The 15,695-nt window shown below is 39.0% G+C and overlaps 1 protein-coding gene across 1 annotated transcript in view; it reads right to left on the bottom strand.

Annotated features, from left to right (window-relative positions):
- The window catches only part of CDH11 (cadherin 11), a 168,787-nt gene that overhangs the window by 39,675 nt on the left and 113,417 nt on the right, over positions 1 to 15,695 (bottom strand). The window contains exons 4-6 of the mRNA XM_070760412.1: positions 13,982 to 14,276; positions 4,853 to 4,972; positions 398 to 565 (exon numbers count right to left, since the gene is read on the bottom strand). Coding sequence (XP_070616513.1) covers positions 398 to 565; positions 4,853 to 4,972; positions 13,982 to 14,276 — 583 coding nt within the window. The remainder of the gene's footprint in view (positions 1 to 397; positions 566 to 4,852; positions 4,973 to 13,981; positions 14,277 to 15,695) is intronic.

Genomic DNA, 15,695 nt, shown 5'->3' with positions numbered 1-15,695 from the left:
AAACCCTTATTATAAAAACCAAACATACACACAAACATACCATACATAACTTGTAATGGCCTAGGGGAAGGAATATCCTAACTCCCCCATGCCTGGTGACAAAGGTGGGTCTTGAGTAATTTGCAAAAGACAAGAGGGTGGGGGCCGTTCTAATCTCTGGGGGGAGTTGATTCCAGAGGGCCTGGGCCGCCACAGAGAAGGCTCTTCCCCTTGGCCCCGCCAAACAACATTGTTTGGTCAATGGGACCCGGAGAAGGCCAACTCTGTGGGACCTTATTGGCCGCTGGGATTCGTGCGGTAGAAGACGGTTCCGGATGTATGTAGGGATTTAAAGGTCATTACCAACACTTTGAATTGTGACCGGAAACCGATCGGCAGCCAGTTCTTCAGAACTTACTCTGTGGGAACTTTGGTGGGTTGTCATTGACATCTGTGAGGGTAATTGTCACTTTGGTGGTTCCTGAAAGTCCTCCCATGTGTCCTCCCATGTCCTTTGCTTGTATCACAACATGATATTCTTCCTTTGCTTCTCTGTCCATGTTGGGGAGAGCGGTTCTTATAATACCTTCGGGAAAAAGATGAGAAGAAACGTTTCACAATATGTTCTTCCAATGTTTATCTCACAGCAAGTCTGTTTTACATACATCCATTTGCATAAGGGCTGGCAGATATTTGCTTAAATGATTATATAACAGAGAAATTGCCTTCAGTGATCGGAGTATTTATCAACTATAATTCACTCCACCCGCACTCCATAGAATATCTGATGTTGGTTAAATTAAAGAAGCGTTGGGTGAAGAATATTGTTCTGTTCATAATTTAATATGAATGTAATGTATTTGCATGGCCTGCCCTTATAGGATAATAGCACTGCACACCAAGACAACTAGACACAAGAACAGTTTTTTTCCGAACGCCATCACTCTACTAAACAAATAATTCCCTCAACACTGTCAGACTTTCTACTGAATCTGCACTTCTATTCTACTAGTTTTTCTCATCATTCCTATCACCCATTTCCTCCATTGTTGACTTTATGACTGTAACTTGTTGCTTATATCCTAAGATTTTTATTAATATTGCTTCTTCATTGCTTATTTGACCCCTATGACAATCATTAAGTGTTGTACTACATGATTCTTGACAAATGTATATTTTATTTTATGTACACTGAAAGCATATGCACCAAGACAAATTCCTTGTGTGTCCAATCACACTTGGCCAATAAAAATTCTATTCTATTATGCTGCAACTTTATAAACAATTCTAAACTTTCTAATAGAATACAAAAATGTATTTATCAACTATAATTCACTCCACCCACACTCCATAGAATATCTGATGTTGGTTAAATTAAAGAAGCTGTGGGTGAAGAATATTGTTCTGTTCATAATTTAATATGAATTTAATGTACTGTATTTACCCTTCCCCCTCACAAAAAGTAGACTATCCCAGGTGAAAGGAATATGTATGCATATAAAATTTTTCAAACACATTGTCTAAAAAGCATAAGACTAGGGGGAAAAAATGAAGTCAAACACAATAGAATCATCCATCTGTAAAATTGGATTCTGCAACAGCTTGATAAGCTCTTTCTGTGATCTTGCCTGGTCCGGCTTATAATATGATGATTGTTGAGGTTTTAATGGGGAAGTCTGAGGAATTTGATCTTTGCCATTTCCAATATGAGAAAGGGCATTAGGATTTGCACACAAAAGGTTGATTTATGTTATCTCATCTCGGATTGCTACCCAAAACAGTTGGCCTCCCAGGAGGAAAATGTTATTCCTAACCTGTTGTAATGCCAGTAGGGATTATGTTGGTGAAGTTTGCTTAAGGAAAATGAAAGTGAGGTCACATTGTTAAAAAAAAACAAAAAAACATCTATTGTATTTGAAGTTTTGTGGGTTTTTGAATTTGAGGTCAGGATCAGAATGGATTCACTAATCAATATGTAGTCCAGGAATCTAAGGTAGGCCCAAAAGTTCCATAATAGATATCAAGAGTAGTGTTCCTTCTTTGGTGGGATATGGCGGGAATTTGAGACATTATAATATCATTTCCTCACTAGAGGGAAATCTTGGCTTTCTTTTTCTCCAGCTCGGAAAGAAAAAGAAAGAAATAAAGAGAGAGAGAGAGAGAGAGAAAGAAAGAAAGAAAGAAAGAAAGAAAGAAAGAAAGACTCAAGATACAGAAGGATCTTTACCGACTTGAACATTGGGCACTATCTAAAAAATGAAATTCAATGGTGAAAAAAGTAAGCTTCTACATACACGTAAGAAAAACAAAATGCATAGGTACCATTTATGGAGTACCTTGCTCAACAGTAGTATCTGTGAGTGGGAATCTAGGAGTCCTAGTGGACAACCATTTAAATATGAACCAGCAGTGTGCAACAACTGCCAAAAAAGCCAACACAGTTCTAGGCTGCCGAGGGATACAATCAAGATCATGTGAAGTGTTAATACTACTTTATAATGTCTTGATAAGGCCACATTTGGAATACTGCATTCAGTATTGGTCACCAAGATGTAAAAAGGATGTTGAGATTCTAGGAAGAGTGCAGAGAAGAACAACAAGGGTTATTAGGGGACTGGAGGCTAAAACATATGAAGAACGGTTACTGAAATTGGGTAATGAAAAGAAGGACTAGGAGAGACATGATAGCAGTCTTCCAATATCTCAGAGGATGCCACAAAGAAGAGGGAGTCAAACTATTTTCCAAAGCAAGAGGCAATGGGTGGAATCTAAACAAGGAGAGAAGAAACTTAGAACTAAGGAGAAATTTCCTAACAGAACAATTAATCAGTGGAACAGCTTGCCCCCAGAACTTGTAAATGCTCCACCACTGGAAGTTTTTAAGAAGATGTTAGATAACCATTTGCCTGAAGTGCTGTAGGGTTTCCTTCCTAAGCAGGAGGTTGGATTAGAAGACCTCCAAGGTCCCTTCCAACTCTGTTATTCTATTCAATTCTAAGCTTTGCACCCAACAACAGCAATAGAATAATGTACTACGGGGAGATTTCACAACATCCTTTTTCGATTATATGTTTGCATCTGTTTTGGATGTAAAGGTTAAGACTATCACTCAAATCTTCCTGAGCCACCATTATATTATAGTACATCATGAACATTTCATCAACAGATATTTGGACTGGCCCGGATCTGTGATTCTGTTCTTCCTGCTAAGAGATCAGTCTCGCTTAATCACCCTAAAGGCCACTTCATTCTGCACCGTTGCAATCACAATTAGAAAAGGATTAGACCATTTTGAAATGAATGATTTTATGTCAAAACCACTTAGCTAATGCTTCTTATTGACTTCCCCATCATATACTCTGCTCATATACAATCTCTCTCTCTTTCTCCCTTCTACTTTTAGCTTTTTAAAATTTACTGCCATTATTAGTATTTATATAAATCAAGTTAACAATTTCTCTTTTTTTTCTTTATTGCTCAGTTTTGGTCTTTGAATATATAGGAAATAAATAAAGCCTGGATACTTGGGATATGGAGTAAGGGACTAACACATTTGTTGCCAAAATATACAGGAAGCTCTTGAAGAATGGGGATTTTTACTCCAGGTTCTGAGCATTTCAAGTTAATAGCCATGTTAAAAATTGAGCATCACGTTCCCAGTGCTTGTGAAATTTGGGGGACTAAAAAGAGTGTGGATATAAAATTATATTCCCTGACTACGTTTCCACCTCCCGAATACATTTTGAAGGCTTGTCCCTACTGTCCACTTCGAAATGCATTAGGAAAAACGTTAAAATTGTGTTTTATGCTGTGATTTTTCATGAAGGTTTTTAATGGAGACAACAGAAATAGGAAAGAATATTAGAGAGTGTAAACGTAACACAGAAGAGTGAACTATGTTGATAAACCAACCCAGAAGACTAACAAACTGTGTTTAGTCTGAGGAGTCACTTCTTTGACATGTATTATATGGGGCCAGCTGTTGATTACAAAATGTAAACTTTATCTAAGTTTGGAAGTCATAATACTGTCAGTGTTTTAAAGCAGCTGGTTAAGATCCTGAACATTTATTTTATTTATTTATTTGTCAAAACATGTATAAGATATTGGTATGAACATAAACAAAACAAAGTAGGTACAGGCAAATTTGGACAATAGGACAGTAAGACAGTAAGAAACATAGAAGATTGACAGCAGAATAAGACCTCATGGTCCATCTAGTCAGTCTTTATACTATTTCCTTTATTTTATCTTAAGATAGATATATGCTTATCCCAGGCATGTTTAAATTCAGTTACTGTGGATTTACCAACCACGTCTGCTAGAAGTTTGTTCTACTACTCTTCCAGCAAAATACTGTAATATTTTCTCACGTTGCTTCTGATCTTTTCCCCAATTAACCTCAGATTCTGCCCCCTTGTTCTTGTGTTCACTTTGCCTCTTGAACCTTATTTAACCCTTTAACGTATTTATCCCTTCTGTCCTCCAGACCATACAGATTGAGTTCATTAAATCTTTCCTGATAAGTTTTATGCTTAAGATCTTCCACCCTTTTTGTAGCCCGTCTTTGGACCTGTTCAACTTTATCAATATCTTTTTGTAGCTGAAGTCTCCATAACTGAACACAGTATTCCAAATACACAGTATTCCAGTATTCTATTGCCATTGTTAATGTTGTTCAGGTAATTAGCCATACTCACTAAAGCTAATGATCAGGGATTGAACATGAAGTCCAATAACAATTAGATTTCAGAGTCATGTACGTAAAAATGGGGGGGGGGGTGTTGATATAGACCAAATAGATTTGGAAAGTTGATGGTTTCTCACTTCTATTCCAAAATTCCTTTTCAGTTAGCGCACACTTGATCAGTACCTGTTTGTGGCTCCACAGAGAAATATGGTTGGCCTTCAAGAATGCTGTATACAAGTTTTGCACTATTTCCATAGGTAGGGTCATCAGCATCTGAGGCTGTCACCTGAATCACAGATGTACCTGCAGACAGAAAAGATACATCTATTTAGATATACGTTTACCCCACTTCCAAAGTTTCAAGCTAAGTACAATGCCAACTTCACGTTTCAATGGGAACAATGAGAAACATGTGATTGGTTATCTTTACTAATTGCACCTCGGAATATCCACATTTCATTTTTTTTAAAAAAAGAGGCTTTACTAACAAATCACCAGTGGTTACCCTAACAGCTGTACAGATTACCGCAGATCTCTATTCAATTAATTTTTTGGGAGTATACACTTGAGTTAATTCTATTTGCTAAATGCATTTCTCCTCCCCTCCCTTCCTTGCAATTTTTAAAGTATTATGATTTGGAGTACAGTGATACCTCATCTTACAAACGCCTCGTCATACAAACTTTTCGAGATACAAACCTGGGGTTTAAGATTTTTTTGCTTCTTCTTACAAACTATTTTCACCTTACAAACCCACCGCTGCTGCTGGGATACCCCGCCTCCAGACCTTCCGTTGCCAGCAAAGCACCCATTTTTGTGCTGCTGGGATTCCCCTGAGGCTCCCCTTCATGGGAAACCCCACCTCTGGACTTCCGTGTTTTTGTGATGCTGCAGGGGAATCCCAGCAGCGCAAAAATGGGTGCTTCGCTGGCAACGGAAGTCCAGAGGTGGGGTTTCCCAGCAAGGAGAGCCTCAGTGAAATCGCAGCATCACAAAAACACAGAGGTCTGGAGGTGGGGTTTTGAGGACTTCGGTGTTTTTGTGATGCTGCAATTTCACTGATGCTCCCTTCGCTGGGAAACCCCAGCTCCGGACTTCTATTGCCAGCGAAGCACTCATTTTGCGATGCTGAGATTCTCCTACTGGGATTCCCCTGCAGCATTGCAAAAACACAGAAGTCTGGAGGTGGGGTTCCCCATGCATGGGAGCCTCATGGGAATCCCAGCAGCGCAAAAAGGGCACTTCGGCTGGCAAAAGGGGTGAATTTTGGGCTTGCACGCATTAATCACTTTTCCATTGATTCCTATGGGGAACATTGTTTCATCTTACAAACTTTTCACCTTAAGAACCTCGTCCTGGAACCAATTAAGTTTGTAAGACAAGGTATCACTGTATTAATTTTAGGGTTGTGCAGCTCTTTGCGCCCAATCTCTAAAAGTGTTTTGGAGTGCACGGTTGTGTGAACATGACACCTGCCTGCAGCATCATAAAACAGCCACATATCTCCCCTCTGCTATAATATGCTATACCAAAAGAAATAAACAATTGCTTAATTCACCCAGCATCCTAAAGACAAGGCTCCTATAACAAACTTTCCCACGAGCTATCCAGCCCTGTGAGCTATGTTGCATATGCTGTGATTCGTTCAGCATTTTTCTGCATGTTTCACAGGCAATTACTTTATTGGAAAGGGAATTTATTTGAGTGGAAAGGACATTTAAAATTGTGCTTTATATTTTGCATTGTGTAAAAGCCTTAGTCAGCCAGCACTGACTAACAGATACCAAAACACTTCCATGATATACATATGATAAATATAAAGTGACTATTGGCACAATATAGTATAATCAGCTGAGATTGGCCAGCTAATTATGGCAAGCTAATTATGATCTGGTATTTGGTGCATAACAGAGGTGAGTTTCGGCAGGTTCTAAACAGTTCTGGAGATTGGTGATGGAAATTTACGAATGTAATTCGTTCCATGACCAGGTTCTTAAAACCCTGCTGTTCTGTTCGGGTCGTATGTGACCCGAAGCCAAGTTTGAGTCCCTGTAAAAAATTTTCCCTGCATATCTGAAACTTGAAATTTCATGACTTTTCATCATTTCAGGGGTTCTCTCTATGAGAATTTTTTTTTGGGGGGTGGGGGGCTTACTTTTTGCTGGGCAAAAAAAGTTACAAATCTTCTGTTCCCGGGTCACCCTGACCCGGACCAAAAACTCTTCATTTGCAGTGCTTATGTTTGGTCTTTTTGAAAGCTTTTTTCACTTGGAAAGTAGTCTGAACATTTCTGCACACAATGGAATGAAAATTGAACTGAAAAAATTAATCCTTATTGGTTTATTTTTCACATAAATGTGCCCCCCCCCGTTTTTGTGAAATGTTTTTCAATTTATGGATAGTTTTGCTTGCACAATGCATTCTATTTTACTGAAGTTGGTGTGGGATTGGTAGCTTGAACATTTCTGAATATAAGAAAAATATAAAGGAACTGAAAAAAAATGATTCTTACTGGTTTTTTAACATCAGAAATAAGCCCCCCCCCCCCGGCTGCTTGCAACCATTTTCATTTTTTATTTTTTTATGCTCCAAATCCGAAATATTCTTTAAAATCTTAGGCATTCATTTACTCAATTTAACAATGCTGATGATCAAAAAAATATTTGTGAGGGTGGGGGGAAAAATTTTTCTGGGCAAAAAAAAAGTCACGTTTAGTCTGTTCGGGTCATATAGACCCGGACCAAAATGATTTTTTTTAGGTACTTGAATTTGGTCTTTTAGAAAACTTTTTCAACTGGAAAACTAGTTTGAACATTTATGAACATAATGATATGAAAATTGAACTGGAAAAATTGAGACTTATATTTCTATTTTGATCAAAAAGCCCCTCCCCCATCCTTTCTGAATTTCGTGTCAATTTATATTTTTTAAGGCTACAAATCCCTAAGGAATTTTCCCCCAAAAGGTTTGATATACTAAATTGAACAATCCTGAACATAAGAAAAATATAAATGAACTGAACAAAATGTTTCTTATTGGTTTATTTTTGCCACAAAAGGGCCACCCCCCCTCAGCCTTGCTGTGTGCCATTATTGTCACTTGTTATACATATTTGGCTAGAAATATTTGGAATATCCTTTTGAAAATCAACCACATTGTAGCCAGAGAACTAATTTTATGAAAGAAATCCATTTTACTAAAAAAAAGTATGTAAGTTTGAAATTAACAGCATATTTTTTATATAAATTGAAATAACTTTATGTGCAAAATAAACCAATATGCATCAATTTTTCCAGTTCAATTTTCATATCATTATGTTCAGAAATGTTCAAGCTACAAATCCCACACCAACTTTAGTAAAATAGAATGCATTTTGCTAACAAAACTATCCATAAAGTGAAGACTATTTCACAGAAACGGGGGGGGCATGCATTATATCACCAAATAAACCAATAAGATTTACTTTTTTCATTTCAATTTTCATATCATTGTGTGCAGAAATGTTCAAGCTACCAATCCCACACCAACTTCAGTAAAATAGAATGCATTTTGCAAGCAAAACTATCCATAAATTGAAAAACATTTCACAAAAACGGGGGGGGAGGCACATTTATGTGCAAAATAAACCAATAAGGATTAATTTTTTCAGTTCAATTTTCATTCCATTGTGTGCAGAAATGTTCAAACTTGTTTCCAGGTGAAAAAAGCTTTCAAAAAGACCAAATATAAGTACCTAAAATGATCAATTTGCAGTCCGGGTCAAATAGACCCGGGAACATAAGATTAGGGATTTTTTCTAAACATTTGTAAGAAGAAGCAATTTTTCACATAGGAATCAATGTAAAAGCAAATAATGTGTGTGATTGGGGAAACCACAGGGAGGGTGGAGGCCCTGTTTCTTCCCAGGAGATTCCTAGAGAGGCCTCACAGAGGCTTCTCCCCGCCTTTTCTAGCTCTGTTTCCTCCCAGGAGATTCCTAGAGAGCCCCCACGGAGGCTTCTTCCTGCCTTTTTCAGTTACAGTTTCGGAGGCTCGGGTTTGTAAATGGAAAAGGGTTCTTGAGAAGAGGCAAAAATAATCTTGAACACCCGGTTCTTATCTAGAAAAGTTCATAAGTAGAGGCGTTCTTAGTAGAGGTACCGCTGTAGTTCGTTGAACCAGTAAATACGACCTCTGGCTGGCCCCACCTCCATCTATTCTCTGCCTCCAACGTCCCAGCTGATTGGGGAAAAATGGGTATTTTGCAGTAACCTTCCTGTGGGATGGGGTGGGAATGGGGATTTTACAGTATCTTTCCCCTGCTATGCCCACCAAGCCACACCCACAGAACCTGTAGTGAAAAATTTTGAATGCCATCACTGGTGCATAAGTCATAAGTCATACATGCAAAATTTTGCTGCTTGTTTTCTTTATGGATAAAAAGGAGATGATTCCTCCCCATAAGGACTTTTATTTGTTTAAGAAGAATCACAAGTGGGATTGGATTAAGGACAGCTGTTGTTCTAAATTCTTTCCAACCAATGAAATGCTGGAAAGAAATAATGACAATTAAGGCTGGTACATTGTCAGCAGAATCACTCTCCCCAAACCAACTGGAAGAAAACCAAATTTTGTGTTGGGAACGAGCCAGCGTAAGAGAGACTGAGTTTGAGGATGGACCAGAGAAGGTCAGGGGCTAAGAAACAGTCCATTAAAAATTCTCCCAATGGCAGCCTGATTTGCTCTGTGCATTGCTTGGATCCAAAAAACACATTTGCTGGCTTTGGAACCAAATGTTGCTCACATTTAATAAAGATGCCATTTGGGGGGGAAAAAACTAATGCAACTTTTTTTTTTAACCCTTGGCATGATCCATTCCATTTTGATGTGATCCGGTCTGATTATTATTAATTTTTTATACATCTATGAAGTCTTTTCATGGACTTGAATCTGTAATGGGCTGCTGCCTCCACGGTGGGGGGGGGAACAGTGGGGGTAGTAAGTTTATGCACTATTTATTGGATGCTTAATAGTTTTTTTATTGTCCTTCCTTCAATAATAATAATAATAATAATAATAATAATAATAATAATAATAATAATAATAATAATTATTATTATTATTATTATTATTATTATTATTATTATTATTATTATTATTATTATTATTATTTAGATTTGTATGCCACCCCTCTCCGAAGACTCTACAAAATATCTTAGTATGATCCTTAAGTACTTTTAAAATAGGTAATAATTAAATAGTATGTTTTTACCCATAAACACTTTAATCATTTTAATCATTATCTAGAACTGAACTTTTATAGCAATTAAAGAAAATTGAGCTACTTGCCTAATCTGTTATCATACTGAAACTTGTAGGTTCAGTACAAAACCTGTGCTCCTCAACAAATAATGCTGTCTATCATTTGTCCTTTATGTGACTATTCAAATAATGTGACTTGATCAACTGAAAAAAGAGTCCAATCACCTATTTAAAAACTTGTCTTGGTCAATAAGCCACTCCCACCAAGTCACATGACCTTTAAGCCACCCCCAGTTTACATGATTGTCAAGCCACTCCCACCTGGTCACATGGTTGGCAAGAAGCTCCTACCTGGTCACATGAGCATCAAGCCACACCCACAAAATAAACCACGCCCACAGTATGGCAGTAAAATTTTTGGCAGCATATCACTGGCTTAAATCAAATACACATTTAAATTAAGGAGGCATTAAATAAATTAAAAACTCCTGGCAACTCTTGCTATCGTTACCTTAACCTCATCCAAACTCAAAAGAATATATTTTTGAGTCCCTGTGGCTACCAGTCAAGCTTGTGCAAATTATTATTATTATTATTATTATTATTATTATTATTATTATTATTATTATATTAGATTTGTATGCCGCCCCTCTCCGTAGACTCGGAGCGGCTCACAACAACAGAACACAGTACAAATCCAATAGTTAAAAACAATTCAAAACCCTTAATATAAAACAATCATACATCCCAAACAAGCCATGCATAAAACAGAGTGGCCCGGGGGAATCAATTTCCCCATGCCTGATGGCAGGTGGGTTTTAAGGAGTTTGCGAAAGGCGAGGGTGGGGGCAGTCCTCCGGGGGGAGTTGATTCCAGCGGGTTGGGGCCACCACAGAGAAGGCTCTTCCATTAATTGCTGCAAGAACAGAAACAGGAAGGATTCCCCTACTGCCGGTTCGCTCAGGAATGCGACATGTGGGCGTGTGTGAATTGCGCGCCCTGTGCACATTTTGCATACACGCACATGTCCAGTACTAAAGAAAAAGCAAAGAACCAAAGCAGAAGCAAAGAACAAGATGGCGCCATCTATGGCACCGCCGAGATAAGTGGCTCGGGGGCGTGGCAGGCCTGAGTCACTGACGGTTCCAGCGACCCAGTCCACCAAGTTACTAACAGTTCTATAGAACTGGTTCGAACTGTTAGGAACCCACTTCTGGTAAAAGGGCATAGACTAGATCCAAAGCATCTTTGTCTGCTCCAGACAACAACCTGTCCAATCCCCCCCGGAGGCTCTCTGGAAGCCAAAAACATCCTCTCAGAGCCTCTGTGAGAGCCAAAAATCAGCTGGCCAGCTAGGGCAATGGTTTGCATGCCAGCAGATATGGCTCCGTGTGCCACCTATGGCGGTACCCAGGAGAAGAGCCTTCTCTGTGGCGGCCCCAACCCTCTGGAACCAGCTCCCCCCAGATATCAGAGTTTCCCCCACCCTCCTTGCCTTTTGCAAGCTCCTTAAAACCCACCTCTGTCGTCAGGAATGGGGGAATTGAAATTTCCCTTTCCCCTAGGCTTATAAAATTTATACATGGTATGCTTGTATGTATGAGTGGTTCTTTAAATTGGGGTTTTTTAGACTATTTTAATATTAGATTTGTTTACATTTTCTTTTTATATTGTTGTTAGCCACCCCGAGTCTTCGGAGAGGGGCAGCATACAAACCTAATAAATACATAAATAAATAAAATAAATAAAGCCTGTGCCAAAGGTTCCCCATCACTGTTATAGGAGAAGCAGTTGGGTGAGCATTTTGGAAAATTGCTGATTTCTCCATTCTAAGTCTCTTTCTTTCCTCCCTGGAGGTCATGCACCAATAAAAAGGAGAGCTATTAGTAAAGGCCAGGAATGAATTAATAAAGGCCAGGAATGAGCTCCAGAAGCTCAGCATACTTTCCAAAACTTTAAAAAGTCCCCAGTTAGCTGCGTCTTTGCTTCTCATAAATAGAAGAGCTGTTTCTTCCAGATTGTTGAAAAATCAGCTGCTTTAAGTGTTCTCCAACTGTCACTTAGCCAACAGCTTTTTCATCATGCTACCTGAATTGTTTTCATCCCTGGTGGCCACAGTAAAAGCTGCAACTTAGCTTGTATTTCCCACCCACCCCTCTCTTTCCCCCTTGGGATTTTTCCTTTTGCAGCATAGCTTTTAGATGATAAAAATAGAAGCCAGGTACTCTCCTTGTTCATATTTTAAAAACATTCTGGGATTTATTTATTTATTTTGCCAATGAATAAAAGGCTTCAGATGCCTATATAAATCCATACCTAGATAGCATTTCAGATGGCTTAAAATCGAAAGGGGGGGGGGAACACCATTGTTATCCGTGCATGTAAAAAGCTAGTGTTATCAAGAAGAAATCCATTCACGTTTCCTCTGAAATAATTTAGATGGGCTATCTTTTATCAGCTGGAGAATCGTTAGCATTGTCTGAAGAGGTGTGGAGCCTTGTCCTATCACAATGGATTTGACATCCAAGGCAAGGCATGCACAAGATTTATACTGCTCAAAAATAAATAAAATAAAGGGAACACTTAAACAACACAATTTAACTCCAAGTAAATCAAACTTCTGTGCAATTAAACTGTCCACTTAGGAAGCAATGCTGATTGACAATCAATTTCACATGTTGTTGTGCACATTCAACTTTGTACAGAACAAAGTATTCAATGAGAATATTTCATTCATTCAGATCTAGGATGTGTTATTTGTGTGTTCCCTTTATTTTTTTTTTAGCTGTCTGTCTGTCTGTCTGTCTGTCTGTCTGTCTTTCTCTCTCTCTCTCCCTCCCTCCCTCCCTACCTGCCTGCCTACCTACCTACCTACCTACCTACCTACCTACCCATACACCCGTGGTCTCCAGGAAGGATGTCTTCATGACCTCAAAGCTCCGCCCATGGAATTCCCTATTGGGATTCCCCACCTCCTTTCCAGCCTCCAGATCGGCTGAAAACGCCACCGCCGATTGCAAAAATGGTGCTCTGCCAGGCGGCAGCACCCGGCTGTAACCTTCTGAAACAGCCAGGCGCTTCTCGGTGGCCTCTGGAACCCGAACCCGAACTTCCGAGTTTGGCGTTCGGGAGAATGCCAAGAAGCCCCCCGGCTGTTTCAGAAGGTGACAGCCGGCCAGCGGCACTTCTCGGCGGCCTCCCGAACTTCCGGGTTCGGCGTTCGGGAGAACGCCGAGAAGCCCCCCGGCTGTTTTAAAAGGTGACATCTGGGCGGCGGCATCCAGCGGAGCACCATTTTGCGATTTTTTTCCCCCTTTGTATGCATTAATCACTTTTACATTGTTTCCTATGGGAAACAATGTTTCGTCTTACGAACTTTTCGCCTTACGAACCTACTTCCGGAACCAATTAAGTTTGTAACACGAGTTATTACTGTATAATACAGAATAAAAAGAAGTCAAATTTAAAAACCCATTATAAAAACCATGAACTAAAACTATAAAACCCCATTATAAACCCCCTAAATCCAATCTATCAGACAACATACATAACAATCAAACATGACTCGACTGTGCCAGATGTTAAAATTCAAGGCCCCCAGGCCTGCTGGCAAAGCACCCACTCTACTGGCACTCTACCGTATTTGGAGCAGTACAGACATTGGGGGCAGTTAGTTGGTTCCATAAAGCCGGGACGGCTACAGAGAAGGCCCTCCCCCATGGTCCCACCAACCTACATTGCTTAGTTGACGGGACCCGGAGAAGGCCGACTCTGTGTGATCTTATTGGTCCCTGGGAGATATGTGGCAGGATACAGTCCCATAAATAGTCAGGCCCTAAGCCATGGAGGGCTTTATAGCTGATAACCAACACCTTGAATTGTGACTGGAGACTAATCGGCAGCCAGTGCAGCACAATGACATAACAGCTCACGGAGCTGCATTCTGGACTATCTGCAGTCTCCAAACACTCTTCAAGGGTAGCCCCATGTAGAGAGAAGAGAAGTTGCATTTCCCCCGGTTTACCACTCTTCCCAGCAAAGAGAATAATATGGCACGTCCGTGTTACCTACCCACATTGGATCTCTCTGGTACATTGGCATGATAATTTTCATGAAGGAATTCAGGAGGGTTGTCATTGATATCTTGGACTTTGACAATGAATTCTGAGGGTGGTTCCAAGGGCCGGTTGGTATGTCGGTCCACTGCTTGGGCAGTTAATGTGTACTGGGCTCTTTCTTCTCGGTCCAACGTCTTTGTTGCATGGATGTTCCCTGATTTGTCGTCTATAACAAAAATAATGCCCGCTCCTTCACCTGAGAGAATGTATTTGATGTTCCCATCACCAGAATCGATGTCTGAATGAAGCTGCAGAATGAAAAAATAAATAAATTACATACTCACACACAGTGTCCAAAGACAACTATTGTGCCAAATACAGGTACTCCTCAATTTACAACAGTTCATTTGAGTGACCATTACATCAGCAGTGAAAAAAGTGACTTAAGACTGTTTTTCACACTTATGGCATCTAGTGATCATCTGATCAAAATTTGGACACTTGTCAACTAACTCAAGTGCCCAAACTCAGAGAGGGGCGGCATACAAATCTAATAAATTATTATTATTATTATTATTATTATTATTATTATTATTATTATTATTACTACTATTACTATTACTATTACTATTATTATTATTATTATTATTATTATTATTATTATTATTATTATTATTATTGATGATGATGGTTGTAATATCCCATGGTTATGTAATTTCCTTTTGCGGCTATCTTGCAAGCAAAGTCAATGGAGAAGCCAGATTTACTTAACAATCATGTTACTAACTTAGTAACTGTTGTGATTTGCTTAACAACTGTGGCAAGAAAGGTTGTAAAATGGGCCAAATTGACTGAACAAATATTTCACTTAGCAACAACAAAAAAAGGGCTCAATGTTGGCCATAGGTTGAAGATTGCCTGTATATTTCTGACATTTTCCCAAAATATTCTTCTTCAACTTTTATGATCACACAAATTACTGTCTTTTCTTTTTTCTATAAGGAGGAGAAAGAAAAGTTTAATTCCCAAGGATGGAAAACCTACAGTAATAATAAGGGTGTCTGTTGATTATATACTGCTCAAAAAATAAATAAATAAAGGGAACATTCAAATGACACATCCTAGATCTGAATGAATGAAATATTCTCACTGAATATTTCATTTGCACAACTATTCCATTTGCACAACAACATGCTAAATTTATTGTCAATCGGTGCTGCTTCCTAAGTGGGCAGTTTGACTTCACAGAAGTTTGATTTGCTTGGAGTTATATTGTGTTGTTCAAATGTTCCCTTTATTTATTTATTTTTTGAGCAGTATATAATTCTTATTCTAGTTGCCCATTGCTCCCCTGGCTTTCTACATTTCAACCCAAAACCATTATTTATTTATATCTATGTTGCCCATCCCACCCACCTCAGTGACCTTCAGTGGTTTACAACAGGAGTCTCCAACCTTGGTAACTATGATTTGTGGTCTTCAACTCCCAGAATTCCTCAGCCAGCATTGGAATTCAACTCCCAGAATTCTGGGAATTGAAGTCCACAAGTCATAAAGTTGCCAAGGTTGGAGACCCCTGGTTTACAACAACACAATAACGTTAGAGAACTCATTCCATGATGGCTTTCTTTTGAATTCAGAAAGTAGGAAGGATGTGTACAGTGGAGAAAATAAAATTAAAAGCATTAAATGATTCATTAATTTACAATAATAAAATAACATCAAAT

This window comes from Erythrolamprus reginae, chromosome 9, assembly GCF_031021105.1.
Source record: "Erythrolamprus reginae isolate rEryReg1 chromosome 9, rEryReg1.hap1, whole genome shotgun sequence".
NCBI classification, from domain to species: domain Eukaryota; kingdom Metazoa; phylum Chordata; class Lepidosauria; order Squamata; family Dipsadidae; genus Erythrolamprus; species Erythrolamprus reginae.
The sequence above is the reverse complement of the archived record's forward strand: the minus strand, read 5'-3'. Positions and strand labels throughout refer to the sequence as shown.